General features: G+C 36.1%; 1 protein-coding gene across 1 annotated transcript in view; it reads left to right on the top strand.

The window, feature by feature from the left end:
* Positions 1 to 22,767, top strand: part of GUCY1A2 (guanylate cyclase 1 soluble subunit alpha 2) — a 561,623-nt gene that overhangs the window by 523,780 nt on the left and 15,076 nt on the right. The window contains exon 7 of the mRNA XM_053708566.1: positions 3,643 to 3,797. Coding sequence (XP_053564541.1) covers positions 3,643 to 3,797 — 155 coding nt within the window. The remainder of the gene's footprint in view (positions 1 to 3,642; positions 3,798 to 22,767) is intronic.

Below are 22,767 nucleotides of genomic sequence, written 5' to 3' on the forward strand. Positions count from 1 at the left end.
AATATAGAGGGTGGATTATGTCCATTACAAGTACAGATTAGCATATAGGTGATGTATTGGAATAGTGGATAATCACTGGAAAATGCTTAATTTTAGCATCATGCAACAAAACATGAGTAGATTGTAATGACCCTTTAACCCCTTAACGACACGCGTTGTACAGGGTACGTCGCACACAACCTGGTCTTTAAAGACCAGCGACGTACCCTGTACGACGTTGGGGTTGAAAGCGGCTGGAAGCGATCCTGATCGCTTCCAGCCGCTTTCCGGTTATTGCAGTGATGCCTCGATATCGAGGCATCACTGCAATAACATTTTACCCCATCCGATGCAGAGAGAGCCACTCTGTGGCCCTCTCTGCACCGGACATCGATGGCCCGCAATCGTTGGTGGGTGGGAGCCGACGTGGGAGGCGGGTGGGCGGCCATCGGTGCATGTCGTAATGCAGCGGTGGGCGGGATCGTGGGCGGGCTCGCTGGGGGCGCGCACGGATGGGCGCGCGTGCACGCAGGGAGGCGGGCGGGCGCGTGCACGGGGAGGGAGCGGGTGGGAACCATTACACTATGGAACAGTTTGTTAAAATATAGAGGCAGAGAGGGGGAATAAAAATTTATTTTAAACAATCGAAGTGATCTGGGAGGGGGTGGGGGTTTTATTCTTTGGAGGGGGGAAGCTACACTACAGAAAAGTGGGGAAAAAAATAAAAAAATATATATTTTTTTGTAAACTGGGTACTGGCAGACAGCTGCCAGTACCCAAGATGGCTCCCAATAATGTAGAAGGGGAGGGTTAGAGAGCTGTTTGGGGGGGATCAGGGAGGTTTGGGGCTAAGGGGTATTCTACACAGCAGCATATGTAAATATGCTAAAAAAAAAAATAATTAAAAAAAAAGATACCTTTTATTTTAGTACTGGCAGACTTTCTGCCAGTACTTAAGATGGCGGGGACAATTGTGGGGTGGGGGAGGGAAGAGAGCTGTTTGGGAGGGATCAGGGGGTCTGCTGTGTTAGGTGGGAGGCTGATCTCTACACTAAAGCTAACATTAACCCTGCAAGTTCCCTACAAGATCCCTAATTAACCCCTTCACTGCTAGACATAATACACGTGTGATGTGCAGCGGCATTTAGCAGCCTTCTAATTACCAAAAAGCATCGCCAAAACCATATATGTCTGCTATTTCTGAACAAAGGGGATCCCAGAGAAGCATTAACAACCATTTGTGCCATAATTGCACAAGCTGTTTGTAAATAATTTCAGTGAGAAACCTAAAATTGCGAAAAAATTTACGTTTTTTAAAATTTGATCGCATTTGGCGGTGAAATGGTGGCATTAAATATACCAAAATGGGTCTAGATCAATAATTTGGGTTGTCTACTACACTACACTAAAGCTAAAATTAACTCTACAAGCTCCCTACATGCTCCCTAATTAACCCCTTCACTGCTGGGCATAAAACACGTGTGGTGCGCAGTGGCATTTAGCAGCCTTCTAATTACCAAAAAGCAACACCAAAGCCATATAAGTCTGCTATTTCTGAACAAAGGGGATCCCAGAGAAGCATTTACAACCATTTATGCCATAATTGCACAAGTTGTTTGTAAATAATTTCTGTGAGAAACCTAAAGTTTGTGAAAAAATTTGTGAAAAATTGAACAATTTTTTTTATTTGATCGCATTGGCGGTGAAATGGTGGCATGAAATATACCAAAATGGGCCTAGATCAATACTTTGGAATGTCTTCTAAAAAAAATATATACATGTTAAGGGATATTCAGGTATTCCTGACAGATATCAGGGTTCCAATGTAACTAGCGCTCATTTTGAAAAAAAGTGGCTTTGAAATAGCAAAGTGCTACTTGTATTTATTGCCCTATAACTTGCAAAAAAAGCAAAGAACGTGTTAACATTGGGTATTTCTAAACTCAGGACAAAATTTAGAAACTATTTAGCATGGTTGTTTTTTGGTGGTTGTAGATGTGTAACAGATTTTGGGGGTCAAAGTTAGAAAAAGTGTGTTTTTTTCCATTTTCTCCTCATATTTTATAATTTTTTTAATAATAAATTATAAGATATGATGAAAATAATGGTATCTTTAGAAAGTCCATTTAGTGGCGAGAAAAACGGTATATAATATGTGTGGGTACAGTAAATGAGTAAGAGGAAAATTACAGCTAAACACAAACACCGCAGAAATGTAAAAATAGCCCTGGTCTTTAAGGGAAAGAAATTGAAAAATGGCCTTGGTCCTTAAGGGGTTAAGTAGGAACCATTCAGTCTTTGGTTTCTGATTCTTGGTTTGTCCTTTTCCCAATCTCTTGCTTATCTTGCAGCAGTGGCGGGAACAAGAAGAGTTGTTCAAATTAAATCAATTTTCCACTGGTTCTGTTAAGAAATTGATTAATAAACCCACCAGAGGCAGAATTTATTACATATCTTATGTCACTGTTCTTACCTTCTGCTAATGTATACCTATATATCAGTCCCTCAGATGGAAACCAGACTTCCTTCAAGCCTTAGTGAAATGGATCTAGTTTGCCAACAGCTGCTTGATCTGGTTATTCACTTTTTACCCATGTGATTAGCAAGGAAACATTTGGTTGGGATGAATAGATTTAATTAGCAATATTATGCTATGTAAATAACTTTTATTTTAAACCGTATCTCTTCAAATGATGTTACCTGTTTGTGCTTCTAAAAGTTGTAAATGGTAGAACAATGAATGACAAGTTTTTGGTGGTTATTGATTATTCTTAAAATTGCTACAACCTTGTTTAGACATTGAAGCTGTCATATATGTCCTTGGTTTCAGTGCTCTGTCAAATTTAAATGGGATTCAGTGTCACAAACTTGCATCAAAGAAATACTTTATCCTGAATAGATTTTTTTTTAATATATGTGGTTAAGCCAGTGTTGACAAATATATTTTAAGGTGAGGGCAAGGTTGGACAAATATATTTTAATGTTGGAAGCCGCCCTGTACACTGAGAAGCCAACAACGTTAGTTTTAGTTTTAGGAGCCAGAGAATGTTTTTTTTCTATTCTGCATGAATTTACATAGACAAATCAGAAAATTCCGGAGGATGAAGAACCAGTATTTTAGGAGCACTTTGGTACCTAGAATTTCTCAAGTTCTGGTTTGTCAGATTTGTTTTTCAGAGCTACTTTTCACTAGTATGTAAAGGGTCAGTAAAGTAATAATTAAACTTTCATGATTCAGATATAGCATGCAATTTTCAACTACTTTCCATTTCACTTATATTATCTAATTGGCTTTGTTCTCTTGGTATCCTTTGAAAAGCATACCTAGGTAGGTTTAGGAGTAGCAATATACTACTTGGAGCTAACTGCTGATTGGTGGCTGCACATATATGCCTCTTTTCATTGGCTCATTCAGTTTGCACCCAGTAGTGCATTGCTGCATATCATTTAAAAAGGATACCAAGAGAAATAAGCAAATTTAATAATAGCAGTAAATTGGACCTACAACCTGCCAATTTAATCATAAATTTAAGCTACCTCTATCGGGTTCATATATGTGTTTCTTGGTTGTATCATAGCCAGTGCCTCACCAGCCTCTGACCTTGCTGCACGTCACTGGTACTTAGTAGGCTATGATTTAATACTCATTGTTTTTCCTTACAGATGAGAATAGGAATTCACTCGGGATCTGTCCTTGCGGGTGTTGTTGGTGTACAAATGCCTCGCTATTGTCTGTTTGGAAATAATGTTACACTAGCAAGCAAGTTTGAGTCAGGAAGTCATCCCCGACGTATCAATGTCAGCCCAACAACTTACCAGTGAGTATTTACCTGCTGCTGTCAATGTTTTTACTTAAAAATACACAAATATCATCATATATTTCATCTAACCAATAAATACCAAATGTCCCCATTTTATCCTATTTGAGTTTGCATTGTTAAAAGTTTGAATTTAACCTATGGCTTCTTTTTCTATGACATTATAATGAATTTGAAACAAGCTATTTAAATTAAGTTCCCTAACTCCAGATATAATTTAACCCACGCGTTGGGTTGTCTTACACTCTGATTGGTAAACGTGGGGAAAGAAATAAGAAACTGGATTTTTTTAAAGACGGACATAACTAAAAAGAAGTAAAATATTGTAGGTAATTGAACTAAGTTTTACTATTCAGATATTTTAATCATACAGTTGCAATCATAAATGAAAATTCTTATGATAATATTTAAGATGTGTACAAGTATGTTCTGAGCAATATTTTGAACTTATTTATAAAACCTGGAAACAATCATGTTCATTAAAGAGAACTGAGGATGCATGGAAACTTCCACTTAACTATATTCAATATGAAAGACAAGAATTTAAACATGTCAAATTACTTTTTTACATAAAATATGTGAAGTAAAAGTTAAATTGAAAACAATACAGTAACAATATGGAATAATATGGATGACAGAACATATGTGAATTTAACGTCCCTTTATAGCATTTAAAAAACACCTTATAAACAGCCAATATATTTTATCCAAAAGCTGCCAAGACGGGTAATCAATGCTGTTTAATGAAAGTATCTTAAGTTGTTTTTACTGTACAAGGGGTTAGAAATCCTGCAAAAACAAGGTTTTCTGGTTAATTGGAATAGCCTTGAATTTTAAAACCATATAAACTCTTTGCAGATTACCTTTCATTGCTCTTCTAATAGATGTAATTACTACTGTTATTAAAGACCTTTATAAACTGCTCACATACTATTAGCAAGAAATCAAGAAAAACACAAACTTATTAAGTAAAAATGGCATTATAGAATTAATAAAGATTTTGATCTCATGTAAGTCTAAGTTTTAGAAATCTTGGACATATAATGACCTTTTTAAATACCAGGAGCGGCAAACCTTTTCATAAGTGTGTGCCAAATTGCAAATAATCTACTCAAATTATCCTAAATTCGCATGGTACCTGTTTTTTTATTTAAAGGAATAGTATAGTCAAAATGTAATTCTCATGATTCAGATAGAGCATGCAATGTTTAGCAACTTTCTAATTCAATTCTATTATCAGTTCTTCTTCGTTCTCTTGATATCTTTATTTTAAAAATCTAAAATGTAAGCTTAGGAGCCGGCCCATTTTTGGTTTAGCACCTAAGTAGCACTTGCTGATTGGATAACTACATTTAAACACCTTTAAAGAGCACATGTGTCTGCATGTCTGTGTGTGTGATTCAATAGTATGAAGTAATTAGTGTAAAGCTAAAGTATAGAAACAAGAAAATATTAATGATATAAAATCCACTAATTTATCTGTAGAGTAACATAAAAGTAATAAGTAAGAATGCAATGTGGTTTATGATTTTGAACAAATTATGTCTTTGCTGAACTATTTTGAGGAGTTTAATTAGAAATAATGAGCTGCTATGGAGAGAGAGTATCATGGGAAGAAAATAAATTAATAGCTATCAAGTAAATTGTATCAGAATATTGCAAGAAGCTCAAATAACACTTATCTTTTGGAAGTAGACTTTATGTTTATAAGAAATACTCTCCCTGTTTATCATTACTTTCTTTGTCATTCATTAAAAACCTGAAAGATGCAGTATATTTAATATATCATCAGTTTTATCGTTTTACATAAACAAAATTTGGAGGGATAGTTTTTGTTTATCAAATAAAGGGACTGCTTAAATATATTTGTATCTACATATTAATTTTTAGTTTGCATCTACATTATTTGTTTTAGGTGATAGAACACAGGTAGAAACACTGTAGCATTTTCTAATATTTTAAATATATGTTCTTTAAAGGGCATAAAATCCCCAAATTATCATCAATGATTCACAGATAGGGATTCATTTAAGAAGCTGTGGATGCACATGAGAGAGCCTGCAGCAGATAGATAATCATACTGCTGCTTCTAAACCTATATACCAACTCTTAGCTCACAGTTTTCAATCCTCCGGACTTGTCCAACCAGGGTGATTGACAGCAGGGGGGCGGCTTGAGCATTAATAGATGCCGGCAGCCTATTGCGGCCCACTAGCTGTGATAGAGGACAGGTTCGGAGAAGTTCACCTTGCATTTGATAACTGGGCCCCATGGTGTACAATAAAAAAAATACTTCTGTTATTTATTCTCTTTGAATCTTATGTTGAAAAGCAGTTAGGTAGGCTCAGGAGCATGCACATGTCTGGAGCACCATGCAAGCAGAGTTTATGTCCAGATTACAAGCAGAGCACTAAATATCACTTTCGATAATATGCGCCGGTATTACAAGTTGACAGCAATGCGAATGCAAGCTCGTGTTTGCATTGCATGGAAGCATTGCGCTCATGGGAGAGAGCTTCCAAAGACTCCAATGGGAGCCTCAATCTCATGTCATGAGGCACATCATGAGAACTAGCGAAGCGAAGGCGGTAAGTCTTGCAGCGATAGCAGCACATTTTAAATATATATGTATATGATTATATACATATATGTTTATACACATATTAACACATACATATATATATAAGCATATACAGTATATATATATATATATATATATATATATATATATATATAAAATTATTTAGAGGGAACACACAGTTCCTATAGACCGCAATGTCTGCCTAGTGCTACAATTTTTAATTTTTTTAATAAAATACACACTACTGTATTTTCGGGGCATTTGGGCCACATTTATAAAATTAAGCAGATATCTGATCTCTGGTTAATTTTCTAAGCACTAATTGCTACTGCAAGCTTACGGCAGCAATAACCAGCCACTTGTAATAGCTGGTTATTTATTGTGCATCCGTAAATGGGCAAAGTGCTCCAGATGCCTTCAAAATAGAGAGCATTATAGTTTTTAATTAAAAACAACTGCTCTAGGCAGCTTTGGGGCATAGTTGCCAACATTTAAAAAAAAATTCCCAGGGACACTTTGCAGCAGAGCAAGCATGCAGGTTACTGGAGTATTGACGACCTACTGTTCAACTGCTCCGTCCACTCGGTTCTGCAATCAAAACATACCCAGTAATAGTATAATTTAGACTTATCCATAGTTTATTATACAGATTACAACACCAAGCTCTTAAACCTACCCAGTCTCTGGAACACATTCTGGGCATATGGTTATTTTTACAACACAGCATCAAAATTAGAAAGAAAAATAATATGTGAACCCATTCAATAATAATAACACTATTGCATTAGGAATTAATTATATTTAAATAATAAACTACATCTATCTATCTATATATGTATATGTGTGTGTGTATATATACTCTTTATATATATATATATATATATATATATATATATATATATATACATACACCAAATGTTGGGCAAAAGAGGTAGCATTTCCAGGGACATTTCCAGGGACAAAAGAAATCCATGGACATACAGCAAAATCCAGGGACTGTCCCTGGAAATCAGGGACTGTTGGAAACTATGTTGGGGCTTTAAAGTTGGTGGGAGTGGGGTGTAAATATATATGTATATGCTTATGTACAAAAAAAGGAAAAGGGGACAGCACTCTCAGACCGGACCGGGTACACATCCCATGACCCCTAAACAGGCTCAGCTTTTGGTGCTATAGCACTCTCTTAAAGCTACACTATTTCCAGAGTCACAGGCAGTTAACCCCGGGCCTGCCTGGATGCAGATCCATAGGGAAAATTACAAAGCAGACTATGCAACACACAATAATAAAAAAAAAAAGTCCAGCACTCGCTCACAAGCTCTCAGCTAGAATTAAAAGCAAAACTGGAAGAGTCAGTTACCGCATTTGGCCAAATGGGACAAGCCCAGGTACCACGTCAAGGTCTCTTCCAAAAACCTGGGTCCCTAATGCAGCCACACAAATGCAGCCATGTTCACAAATGCAAGCTCTTAATCAAACAAACTGGGAACAAGTCAGGGTTCAGGGACTTGTAATCACCCTGGGCATATGCAAAACAAGGAAAAGGGGACAGCACTCTCAGACCGGACCGGGTACACATCCCATGACTCCTAAACAGGTTCAGCTTTTGGTGCTATAGCACTCTCTTAAAGCTACACTATAGCAAGCTTGCATTCGTATTGCGTTTAACTTGTAATACCAGCGCACATTATCGTGCGCTCGTATTGGAAAGTAGAGTGCTAATAATATAAAGTGCTCCACTTGTAAGTTTTTAAAAAACTGCTGCCATATAGTTCTCCAGACTCATGCATGCTACCTAACTAGGTATTCTCTTCAACAAAGGATACCAATAGAACAGAGTTAATTTGATAATAGAAGTAAATTTGAATATTTTCTTTAAATTGTATGGGGTCTTGTACCTTTAAGCATCTTATTCTAAAACTTTTTGATGATTTATTATGGGTTTTCATTACTAAACTATAATTATTCCATTCCTAATGAATTTGGGGGTTTCTGATTAATGGTTTTTGCTATTGCAAGAGATTTTGTTCGATTGCATTTTTGTGCAGTTGTCTAAAATTGTCTTTGTTGAAATAAGATTCTTGTACATTTTTACATTATAGCTGAAATTAATACTTTTGATTTATAGAGTTAGAGAAGGAAGCCTTTAAGCTATTTATGATTTTTTGTAGAGTATCAAAGTTTAATCCACTATCCAAGTAATACTAAAGAAGAGAGAGAGACTGGAAATTCAATGGACATTATTTTTCAAAGAAATAATATTTAGTGTTTGGTTGATCATCTTTTTAAAGTAGCAGTCCAACTTTTGTGCCTTTTCTTTTAATTTAGAAATAATACAAGTAGGCTTTAGAATCTAACTGAACCCTTGAATAGTTTGAATATAATTTGTATCATTAGATAAATACTCATTTGATCAGTAATGAAGATCAAGTCAATATGTTTGAAAATAAATCCTTATGAATTAGATTAAGAAGAAAAAAATGAAATATTAAAAAGTGAGATCAAATTTTTTTTTTTTTTTTAGATTAAAATGATTGCAAGAAGGTTATCCCCATGATTCAAAAATAGATAGTTCTGATGCAGAGAAAAAGGTTCTTCCAAAATATAACAATACTACAGAATAGCTTAAGGAGAAGGAGAGGAGTAAGAAAAGGTCAAAATATAAGAGCAACAGCCTTTAAACACAAGCATTTAGTGAAAGTAGCTCTGTGACTTGGAATGAAGTGAAAATTCTGAGGCAGCAGCAAATTCACATCTTGGAAACCATATTGATTTTATACAGATAATGCTTTATCTGTAAGGGTTTTATAGAAAGGGTTATCTTTTCTCTTACATACAATACTGAATAAACTCAGTTTTGTTAAGAACCTCTATATTATTTTCTGGTAAAGTGAGTTTAGCCAGATAACAGTCAGTAAAAACTAACAAGCAGGTTAAATCAGGAGGTTCTTTTAGATGATCCTGATAGGTAACTCTTTCTGGTTTTGGAATTTTTAGTTGATAAGATTGTTGCATTTTTTATGTTCCGAGACTATTGCTATATTTTTTAATGAAGATGATACGTCAGCTGGTGGTTACACTTTTTACATCTTTACAACCATTGCCAACAAACAGCAAAACAAGCAAAAAACCCTGCTCATCCAATCAGCAGTGTTAGTTGTATATCTGAGTCATGCAAATAATGCTGCTGATTGGATGAGCGGAGAGTTCCTCTTGGGACCAACAGTGCATAGCGGGTCCCAAGTGGCAACCCTTTTGTGGGGGTTAAATACACAGTACTGCAGGGTTAATAGTCATAAAACTATATATACTCTAACATATTAGAGCATGTCATTTTTTAAATGTTATGGTCCTTTGAGGGAACAACACTAACTATAAAAGTTATATAGATTAATACTCAGTGAAACAAAGACACTCCCAAGCAACACAGAGAGACAAAGACAGAGCGAGACATACACAATCATAAAGGCACACACAAGCAGATACACAGAGACAAAGACAGAGCGAGACATACACAATCATAAAGACACACACAAGCAGATACACAGAGAGACAAAGACAGAGCGAGACATACTTAATCATAAAGACACACACAAGCAGATGCACGGAGAGACAAAGACAGAGTGAGACATACACAAGCATAAAGACACACACAAGTAGATGCACAGAGAGACAAAGACAGAGTGAAACATACACAATCATAAAGACACACACAAGCAGATGCACAGAGAGACAAAGACAGAGCGAGGCATACACAATCATAAAGACACACACAAGCAGATACACAGAGAGACAAAGACAGAGTGAAACATACACAATCATAAAGACACACACAAGCAGATACACAGAGAGACAAAGACAGAGTGAGACATACACAATCATAAAGACACGCACAAGCAGATGCACAGAGAGACAAAGACAGAGCGAGACATACACAATAATAAAGACACACACAAGCAGATACACAGAGAGACAAAGACAGAGTGAAACATACACAATCATAAAGACACACACAAGCAGATACACAGAGAGACAAAGACAGAGTGAAACATACACAATCATAAAGACACACACAAGCAGATACACAGAGAGACAAAGACAGAGTGAAACATACACAATCATAAAGACACACACAAGCAGATGCACAGAGAGACAAAGACAGAGTCAGACATACACAATCATAAAGACACACACAAGCAGATGCACAGAGAGACAAAGACAGAGCGAGACATACACAATAATAAAGACACACACAAGCAGATACACAGAGAGACAAAGACAGAGTGAGACATACACAATCATAAAGACACACACAAGCAGATACACAGACAGACAAAGACAGAGTGAAACATACACAATCATAAAGACACACACAAGCAGATACACAGAGAGACAAAGACAGAGTCAGACATACACAATCATAAAGACACACACAAGCAGATGCACAGAGAGACAAAGACAGAGTGAAACATACACAATCATAAAGACACACACAAGCAGATGCACAGAGAGACAAAGACAGAGTCAGACATGCACAATCATAAAGACACACACAAGCAGATGCATAGAAAGAGTCCAAACAGAAGTAGAGCTAAGAGGATAAAAAGGTCAAAGACTTTATTGATACAAAAGTAAACCTTGTGGGGTAAGACTGACAGGTCTAATGCATTTTGCCTAGATAACCTGTCTTAATCATAGACCTCAGTTTATGCCCTTAAAAGGACAGTCTACAATATAATTCTTATTGTTTTAGAAGATAGATAATCCCTTTATTACACATTTACCAGTGTTGCACAACTAACACTGTTATATTAATACCTTTTGTGATTACCTTGTATCTAAGCATCGTTGGACATCCCCATGATTGCATTACTTTTTATTTATTATCTATTGACTTGGATTTTAGCCAATTAGTGCTGTGTTGTGCTAACTCTTAAATAACTTCGCCGGCGTGAGTACAATGTTATTTATTTGGCCCAGATTACCTAGCAGTCTCCTGTTGTGAAAAGCTAATAAAAAAGCATGTGATAAGAGGCTGGCTGTAGTGGTTTAGAAACAGGCAGAAATTTAGAAGTTTAGATGATATAAAGTATATTAATATATCAATGTTGGTTATGTAAAGCTGGGGAATGGGTAGTAAGGCGTTATCTATCTTTTTAAAAAATAAATGTTTTAGTGTTGACTGTCCCTTTAAGCACACAGCATTTATACATTTAACAGAACACCTATTGGTAAATTGATTTTTCAAGCCTCTCCTTTTAAGGGAGAATCTGCTTACGCACAATTATATGACATATAAAACAGTGCATATTCTACTTATGCATCAAAGATAAGAAAATGATATATGCATACAGAGTGGTGATTAAAAAATATAGCATTCTTATAGTAAAACACACATATACAGACATACAAACTCTAATGCAGATATATATATATATACATACACATACGTAGAGAGAAATAAGAGAAGCTGAAAGCAAAGAGAAAGTCAAGGAGACTGGTACAGAGATTACAGTTTGGGGAGAAAGAAGGAGAGAAATTGATGAGGGGAAGAAACAAAAAAATGAGAGAGTAAACCACAGATAAAGGAAGAAGAGAAACAGACATTAAGAGATATAGGTCCCGATGATCTAAAGTACTCCTCTATAGCAAGGTTACCTAAGGCTTTTCAGTACTCTGAGGCCCCTCAAAGAGTTTTAGAAAGGCAAATTTTAGCTTTAGAACTGTTTATCCAGCTATGTAGTGTTCTGGATCTGAGAAAAAAGACATACACTATATGGTCAATCTGGACTCTGAGCAGGCTTCTTGAGTTCCTTCACTCCAAACTTGTCAAACCGTGTCTTCATGGACCTTGTTTAGTGCACAGGGGCACAGTCCTGCTGAACTGGAAAGGGCTCTCCCCAAATTGTTTTTATATAGTCTTTGCATCCTGTAGAATTACTCTAGAAAACATGTTTCAACTGCTCCAGAGTCCAGTGGTGGTTGGCTTTACACCATTCCAGCCAGTGCTTGACATTTTACTTGTTGATATGAGACTTGTGTATAGCTGCTTGGCCATGGAAACCTGTTTCATGACGCTCCTGATACACAATTCTTGAGCTGATGTTGTTTTCAGACAAAGTTTTGAACTCTGTAGTGAGTGATGCAACAGATGATAGGCCTTTTGAGGGAACCTTGTAGTAACAACAAGATTGTTTAAATACTCTCCCCAGAGCAGAGAGCTTCAGATCATGAAAAAGAGAGAGAGAGATCCAATGCATTGCAATTCAAAACAAAACCACACATTATTACTTAAAGGAATAGTCTAGTCAAAATTAAACTTTCATGATTCAAAAAGAGCATGCGCTTTTAAGCAAATTTCTTAATTTACTCCTATTATCAATTTTTCTTCATTCTCTTTCTATCTTTATTTGAAAAAACAGACATCTAAGCTAAGGAACCAGCCCATTTTTGGTTCAGTACCTGTGTTGCGCTTGCTGATTGGTGGCTTAATGTAGCTACCAATCAACAAGCACTACCTGAAACAAAAATGGGCTGGCTCCTAATCTTACATTCTTGCTTTTTCAAATAAAGATACCAAGAGAAGAAGAAAAATTGATAATAGGAGTAAATTAGAAAGTTGCTTAAAAGTGCATGCACTATCTGAACCATGAAATCTTAATTTTGACTATATTATTCCTTTAAAGGGATGTTAAACAGTCTGTTTAGTTATTCAAATAAAAAAGAATTAAGCATTACCTTATACATAATTGCAATATGTATTATTTATCTATTTAAATGGATTTTACCCTTTCCCCCCCTACATTTGTGCAGTGTTCTTTACACTACAGGAAGTTTTATCTTAGCCTGATGTCATATAACTGTTATGCTGGTTACTATTAAGTTAATAGACTAAATAACAGGGAGTCAGACTTACTCATGCCTAGATCAGTCAGAATGTAGCTTTAGTTTCAAACACGTCAGCTCCCATATCACACTGGGGGCAGTGGCTACACTAAGAATTTCTAAGTGCTCATTATGCAAGAAAACAAGTACATTGTTTGCTTTTTTTTACACAATCTTTTTTTTTCAATTTACTTTCATTTAACATATTTGTTTTTACTGAAGGAGCAATGTTTAATATTCCTATACCAGGTTCATTTAAATATATTTGTGTGCTGAGTATAAGAATAAATGAAAGAATAAAAAATTAAATTTTCATAGAGTATACCCATAGGGTGAATATTACTGCTCTGTAAAATGTAAATGCAGCATTTGCAAACATTAAAAAGTTTATTATCTGTTTGTGATTCATTTTTAATGAAAAAGCACAAAAATGTAGCATATTAAATAAATAGGCAAAACAACACCCACATTTCTGACCAACATAACGGCACTGTACAGTGCATACTAATGAATATGTGCCTATAAGTATATCCTATTGAGGGTTACACTTTTTTGCAGCTTTTTAACTTACAAACAGAGCATAGAAATGTTGCTCTGTGTAATGCTGCCCCCTTGAGACTAGTTTTATGTTTTTTTTTGTTTTGTTTTTTATTTTCGGATAAAAGAAGTTAAGAATTGCTACTCTTTCATTTTAGTCAGGAAATGAAGACGACTGATTTACAAATTAGCTGGATTCCAATTAACTTATATAAAATTATGGGTTTTTGGTACCATTAAAATGAAATATTACTCAAATGAATTAGGTATTTATATGCCGAGAGGTCTGTTTTAAGGAAAACATTTTACTATACATTAAAGGGACATGAAACCCAAACATGTTCACTCATGATTCAGAAAGAGAATACACTTTTAACCAACTATCCAATTTACTTATATGGTCTAATTTGCTTCATTATTTAGGTATCCCTTGTTGAAGAAATAGCAATGCACTAGATGAGCCAATCACACAAGACATCTATGTACAGCCACCAATCAACAGCTACTGAACCTATTTAGATATGCTTTTCAACAAAGGAGATCATGAGAATGAAGCACATTAGATCATAGAAGTAAATTGGAAAGTTGTTTAAAATGTCATGCTCTTTCTAAATGATAAAAGAAAAAAAAAATGGAGTTTCATGTCCCTTTAATGGAATTTAAAAGAAAACAGCAAACTGTTTAGGCTTCATCTTTGTGCATGCTCCTTTGGCAATTTTAGGAGCATATCATAAAATAGAAACAGTTACCTGTGAAAGCTTTTAAAAATACACCATTCCCTCCGGTTCTGCAGCATAACTTCCAAATAGTTGCAAAATACAACGCTTATAACATTACTCCTTTATTATTTATAAACCCATAAAGCAACTAATAACATTTTGGGGATGAGCCATTTAATAATTTTAGTCTGAACCTAGGTAGTAGTTGATTGGTCTGTATGAACATGCACACACCTATCAAGCATGTACTAAAATTGGCAGCAATGGGGTGGAAATGGTGCCAATGTTAGAGTAAGAAATAAAATCTAAAGCAGCATATGTGTAACACAACATTTTCTTATATTATGAAACTATTCAACTTATCTTCTGTTTAAGTCAGCGTGCTCCCCCCCCCCCCAGTTATTTGCAAAATGGATTCATACTATATTTATAGAACACAAAAAAACAGTAAAGTCACCACATTGCGTAACTCTATTAGGTAAAACCTATGTCAACCTCATTTCAGAATATAACTCAGAATTTGAGATGTCACTTTGGATCACTGCAGCATAAGCAGCCTGGAACTCTCAGTCTCCAACTGACTGAGCCCTGGTCAATCTCCTCCACCACTAGAGATGATTAGCACTCACCAGGGGCCCGATCCGATATGCAGCGTAGCCTGCAAAGGCCGGAGACGCCGGTTTTTGTGCGTTTTTGGTATCCTATATACAGCGCCGCATCTAAATGCGGCATGTATATTTCACCCATCACTCGCAATTTTTACTCCCATAAGCTAACATGGGACCGCGTCGTAAGTCGGTATCCAATATCCAGCGCAAGGCCTTACGTGGCGAAAATATTACTCCATTTTCACCTCACAATAAAATGCAGCCGTAGCAGGCCTTGCGCTGAGTATGGGAGCACCGTTACTCCCTAAAATGCCTGCAAAAAAAAACTAACACCTAACACATGCGCAATGTCTATCTACCTGTCAACCACAATCCCCCACCGCAATAACTAATAAAGTGTATTAACCCCTAAAACACCATAGCCCACACTGCAATAAACCTATTCTATTATTAACCCCTAAACCGCCATAGCCCACACCGCAATAAACCTATTCTATTATTAACCCCTAAACCGCCATAGCCCACATAGCCTATTAAATCTATTAACCCCTAATCTGTCGCCACCACTATAATAAAGTTATTAACCCCTAAACCTAAGTCTAACCCTAACCCCCCCTAACTTAAATATTATTTAAATAAATCTAAATAATATTACTATTATTAACTAAAGTATTCCTATTTAAAACTAAATACTTACCTATAAAATAAACCCTAAGATAGCTACAATATAATTAATAATTACATTGTAGCTATTTTAGGATTTATTTTTATTTTACAGGCAACTTTGTATTTATTTTAACTAGGTACAATAGCTATTAAATAGTTAATAACTATTTAATAGCTACCTAGTTAAAATAATTACAAAATTACCTGTAAAATAAATCCTAACCTAAGTTACAAATACACCTAACACTACACTATCATTAAATAAATTAAATTAATTAACTACAATTAGCTAAAATTAAATACAATTAACTAAAATAAACTATAGTACAAAAAACCCCCACTAAATTACAGAAAAAAAAATACAAGAAGTTTAAACTAATTACAACTAATCTAAGCCCCCTAATAAAATAAAAAAGCCCCCCAAAATAATAAAATGCCCTACCCTATACTAAATTACAAATAGCCCTTAAAACGGCCTTTTGTGGGACAAAGTAATATTTTACCTGTAAAAAGAAATTACAATACCCCCCCCCAACATTACAACCCACCACCCACACACCCCTACTCTAAAACCCACCCAATCCCCCCTTAAAAAAAACTAACACTACCCCATTGAAGATCACCCTACCTTGAGCCGTCTTCACCCAGCCGGGCACAAGTGGCCATCCGATCTGGGCAGAAGTCTTCAACCGATGGGGCAGAAGAGGACATCCAGACTGGCAGAAGTCTTCATCCTATCCGGGAAGAAGAGGACATCCGGACCGGCAGAAGTCTTCATCCAAGCGGCATCTTCTACCATCTTCCATCCGACGAGGAGCGGCTCCATCTTTAAGACATCCGGCACGGAGCATCCTTCCAGCACGACGGACTAATGACAAATAACGGTTCCTTTAAATTACGTCATCCAAGATGGCCTCCCTCGAATTCCGATTGGCTGATAGGATTCTATCAGCCAATCGGAATTAAGGTAGGAAAAATCCGATTGGTTGATTTAATCAGCCAATCGGATTTTTCCTACCTTAATTCCGATTGGCTTATTGAATCCTATCAGCCAATCGGAATTCGAGGGACGCCATCTTGGATGACGTCATTTAAAGGAACCGTCATTCGTCGTTAGTCCGTCGTGCTGGAAGGATGCTCCGCGCCGGATGTCTTCAAGATGGAGCCGCTCCTCGTCGGATGGAAGAAGATAGAAGATGCCGCTTGGATGAAGACTTCTGCCGGTCCGGATGTCCTCTTCTGCCCGGATAGGATGAAGACTTCTGCCCGGATCGGATGACCACTTGTGCCCGGCTGGGTGAAGACGGCTCAAGGTAGGGTGATCTTCAATGGGGCAGTGTTAGGTTTTTTTAAGGGGGGATTGGGTGGGTTTTAGAGTAGGGGTGTGTGGGTGGTGGGTTGTAATATTCGGGGGGTATTGTAATTTTTTTTACAGGTAAAAGAGCTTATTACTTTGGGGCAATGCCCTGCAAAAGGCCCTTTTAAGGGCTATTTGTAATTTAGTATAGGGTAGGGCATTTTATTATTTTGGGGGGCTTTTTTATTTTATTAGGGGGCTTAGATTAGGTGTAATTAGTTTAAACTTCTTGTAATTTTTTTTCTGTAATTTCTTTTTTTTTTTTTTACTATAGTTTATTTTAGTTAATTGTATTTAATTTTAGCTAATTGTAGATAATTAATTTATTTTATTTAATGATAGTGTAGTGTTAGGTTTATTTGTAACTTAGGTTAGGATTTATTTTACAGGTAATTTTGTAATAATTTTAACTAGGTAGCTATTAAATAGTTATTAACTATTTAATAGCTATTGTACCTAGTTAAAGGGACAATCAACACTTCCGTTAACATTATTTGATATTGAAAAATAAAAACCGAAGATCCGCCTGCACTATACCCCTTCTGCCTTGCCGCCTTGCTTCTGTACTAATCACCGTCTTCAAATGATCAGCAAATCAGAATCCAATCCTCGGTCAGAAATTGCAAGCACAAGACGGAGGATTGGATTCTGATTTGCTGATCATTTGAAGAAGAAGGCAGCTATGTAACGGTGGGGGGAGTTTGGCTGCCATATTTACCTGGTATTAGAGAAGTTAGCGACGGTGATTAGTACAGAAGCAAGGCGGCAAGGTAGAAGGGGTATAATGCAGGCGGATCTTCGGTTTTTATTTTTCAATATCAAATAATGTTAACGGAAGTGTTGACTGTCCCTTTAAAATAAATACAAAGTTGCCTGTAAAATAAAAATAAATTCTAAAATAGCTACAATGTAATTATTAATTATATTGTAGCTATCTTAGGGTTTATTTTATAGGTAAGTATTTAGTTTTAATAGTAATATTATTTAGATTTATTTAAATAATATTTAAGTTAGGGGGGGTTAGGTTTAGACTTAGGTTTAGGGGTTAATAACTTTATTATAGTGGCGGCGACGTTGGCGACGGCAGATTAGGGGTTAATAGATTTAATAGGCTATGTGGGCTATTGCGGTTTAGGTGTTAATACTAGAATAGGTTTATTGCGGTGTGGGCTATGGCTGTTTAAGGCGTTAATAATTTAGTTATTATTTGCGGTGTGGGCTATGGTGGTTTAGGAGTTAATTAATTTATTATTAGGAGTGAGAGGGGGGATTGTGGATATAGGGATATACGTGTCGGGCTTATTTTTGGGAGGCGTGTTAGACAGTTACGGGAGATTTAAAATTTTAGTTAGTTTTCTTAGGCGCCAGCAGTTTCTAAAGTGCCGTAAGTCACGGGCGACTCCAGAAATTTGTACTTACGCTCATTTCTGGACATCGCTAGTTCATCAGACTTACGCCACTTAGGAAATGCCGGCGCCCTATATGTAATACCCCGATGTGGGAGCTGAAATTACGGGTGGCGTGGGTTCCCTGGCTTGCGCCGAAACCTACGCCGTATATCGGATCGCGCCCCAGGAGTCTTACAATGATTGTAAAGCTTTGAGTTAAAGTCTGTAATCAGATTGACATCACTTTCACCTAGTAGAGTTATGCTATCTGGAGCTCCTTTTATCTACAGATTTTGATTTGCCATGTCCCAGACTGTGTGAAGTGGAGCTGCCTCTAGTATTCTACAGTTCTATATCACTTTAGGATCTTGCAAATGATAGACTCATATATGAACTTTAATTTTGTGAACAATATGCTTGTAAAATTCATAAGAGACTTTGAGGCAGTAGTAGAACACCCACTCTAAGACTTTCTACTCATAGTAGTCTTTACACTATCCAGTATATATATTATATTATATTATATATATATATATTTATATATATATATATATATATATATATATATATATATATATATATATATATACTGTATATATAATTTTATTTTTTGCACTTTTTCAAACCAATATATTTTTATATGCAGCTTTAAGGAAATTTGAGAATGTTTCCTCAATATATTTATGATCTTATACAAGGAATAAAGTACATAGGTTCCTTAATTTTTTCCCCCTAAGGAGACGTATTCAAGTTGGTGAGTACTAACTTTTGGGATTTAACTGTAGGGTTTTTTTTGTGTGGGTTTTATTGATTTTAGTATAGAGTTTCCAAGGGTTTTTTTTTTTGCAAAAGAGGTTAATTACTGATGCCCTTTTCAGGGCATTTTTTTAGGATAGTTTTCTTTTTAAACTCATTTTTTTTTAGTATAGGTTTTTTGTTTTTGCAAAAACGTAATCACTGATAAATTTTCAGGACCTTCTTTTAGGATAGGGTTTTTTAACTTATGTTTCTTTTAGTATAGGATTTTTTTTGGCAAAAGAGCTTAATGGGATACTAAACCCAAATATTTTCTTTCATAATTCGGATAGAGTAAATTAGAAAGTTGCTTAAAATTGCATGCTCTCTCCGAATCATGAAACAAAAATTGTGGGTTTAGTATCCCTTTAATCACTGATACCCTTTTCAGAGCATTTTTTTATGATATGGTTTTTATAGCTTAGTATTTTTTTTAGTCTAGAATTTTTTTTTCATTAGGATATTTTATTAAAATCCGGTCCTTCAGAGCAGATTTTTAAGATAGTTTTTTGTTGTTACAAAAGAGCTAAATCATTTTAGGGCACTGCCCGACAAATGCCCTTTTCAGTGCAATTTTTTGGGGGTAACTTAATTTTTGTATATGGTATTTTTTAAGCAAAAGACCTATGATTACTTCAACAAGGGCACTGCTTGACAAATGCCTTCTTTAGGGCAATTTTTAGAGGAAGTTTTAATATAGGGTTTTTTAGCAGAGGATTTTACTGGTGTTTTTTTTAAATTATATTTATTTGTTTTTGGTAATGATTGTATTTTTTATTTTTGGTAACTTAGGGGGTCTTATGTTAGGGGTCTTGCAGGGTTAGCTGTTAGGGGGTTAAGTAGTGTAGTGTTTTTTTCCTATGGGGGTTGTGGCTGTTAGGGGGTTAATAGATTTGGGGGTATTTTGCAATGGGGTAATAGCAGTTTACAGGTTATGGGGTCTTAGGATAGGGGCCTTGGGGGTTAGCTATTGGGTGGTTAACTGATGTAGGGGTATTTCACGATGGGTGTAAAAAAAAAAAGCTGTTTAATTCCCTGCAAAAGGCCCTTTTAAGTGCTATTGGTAGTTTAGTATTGCAGACAAATATTTATGCTGGGGATATAAAGGTAAATCCACAAAGGAAGAGCTCTTGAATATGAAAAGTTTACAAAAGAGTGCTAAGGAATTTGCACATTTCACCTAATGAATTTGTATAAACCCCATAGAAAGTAAATTATCAACCTCAAATGTATCACTGTAAATGCTAAATGAACATATGTATCCTTTTGTTTTATTACAAAATATCTTGTAGCGATTTTCCAAATTATTTATTAATATTCAAAGAGGAAAACAATGTTTTCAGAAGAGTTGGCACTTTATATTATACCCTACGGCAGTACAGTTTGAACAATTGTTCATATTATGGATACTTTTTATGATGCATAAATGCTAATATCTTCTTTTATTCAAATTGCTCTTTTTTTTATAAATATTTATATTTAGTGAGAAAATGATGCAGGGAGTTACTTTAATTACCTTCATTTTTTCCTATCTAAAATAATCCCAGTTGACTTTCCACTGTTTTTATGTAGATCTTAATCATTTAATTATCTTGATTTAAACTAAAATATGGATATTTATTGCACAGTAGAAAATGTAAAATGTTCACACCTTTCATAAAATTTTATATTGAGAACATGATAGTTGTATTTTAATAAAATTGATGTTTTTACCATTACTGCAGATAAATATTTAGGGCCAGATTACAAGTGGAGCGGTATTTAATGTTTCCGCATTGCGTGCTAACTCCGCTAGAAGTAAGCTTTTTTATGCATGCGTCTGGTACCGCTCGTATTACAATTTAAAGTAAACTGTTTAACCCGACGCACGCAAAAAGCCAAACTTATTATTAATGTATTCCCCCAAAGATGTCAATAGAGCAAACACAGTGGAAAATCCTAACACACTACTCGTGCGCAAACACAATCGCATGTTCTCAAGTGTGTTAACCCGACATGAAAATATAATTATTTCACATTATGATCACTGTTTGGGTAACAGTGGTCATAACATGGTCACATTTGAAATCTCTTTTCATATGCAGTGTCTTAAAGGTTTAACTAACGGCTAGTTTTGCGGTAAGAGCGGCTCGGTACTAACTTGCAAGTTATTTCCACCGCTCACCTCCCTATAGCGCTGCTTTTACAGGTTTTCATAAACCCGGCGCACACAAATACCAGCGCTGCTTTGAGCTGGTTTTACATGCTTGTGCACGATTTCCCCATAGACATCAATGGGGAGAGCCAACTAAAAAAAAGCCTAACACCTGCAATAAAGGAGCGTAAAGCTCCGTAACGCTGCCCCATTGATTCCTATGGGGAAAGAAAAGTTATTTTTACACCTAACACCCTAACATAAACCTCGAGTCTAAACACCCCTAATCTGCCGCTGTCAGGATATGGTGCAATATGACCTATAGTATACCTTAGCTCCACTAAGTCTCACACCACACCTTGAGAGTTAATATCATGTAACTCTCTATTTATGCTCATAGAACTGAGGGTGACTGTGTTAGGGTCAAGATGTTAATAAATAAGTGTCAATAGATGTTAAGAGAATATATGTGTGGGAGCATAAGAATGTAAGGTGACATATATCATGTATAGAATATTCATAAATGACCTACTATAAGCTCATAGATTTAAAGCAGGTTAACCATATAATTACAGTGCATACAGCTTGGTATTATTGCTATGATCATAGATGTTAGATTAGTTGTCATCAGGAAACATTAGTAAGCCATCTTCCATGTGTCTGTAGAAACTGATATACTTTTTCACAATAAGAAAGGCAGGGGCCCATTAAGAACGTTTGTATTGGTAACAACTGTGAACAGACTTGTAGAGCACAATAAGAATGTCAGGGGCCCTTTAAGAGTGTTTGTATCAGTAACAACTGTGAACAGACAGATGGAATGAAACTGGGAAGCCGTGGGACACTGCACAGTGCATAGGAATGAAGAGGTAATTGCAGGAACCACTTTACCTTCAGCTGACGGTCCCGGTAATGAAATCCAGACCTCCAGTCCCCAAGTCCGGATCCGAAGTGCTGATGATGTCACACGCTGCGGCATGTTCACAGATGAGCTATAGAAGAACGGAGCTATTGGAATATTGCCAGGCTTGATTAGTTCCTAAGGCACAACAAAGAGGGCTGCCGATTGAGAGCTGCAGTGAGTAAACTGCCTGTGGGAACAAGATTCAGTTAGAGTCAATTAGGCAGCAAACAGTAACAGGCTGAGTAGCTGGGAATCCTGGGAAATCCAAATTACCTAGCAGTGAAGGGAAGCATTGTGATAAATAGGAATGCCTAAACACCTGTGAGGAGGTCTTAAAGGGAAAGTAGTAACAAGAGTAATCTATGCTTACATGTTCCTGACAGCCGCCCCTGACAT

This window comes from Bombina bombina, chromosome 3, assembly GCF_027579735.1.
Source record: "Bombina bombina isolate aBomBom1 chromosome 3, aBomBom1.pri, whole genome shotgun sequence".
NCBI classification, from domain to species: domain Eukaryota; kingdom Metazoa; phylum Chordata; class Amphibia; order Anura; family Bombinatoridae; genus Bombina; species Bombina bombina.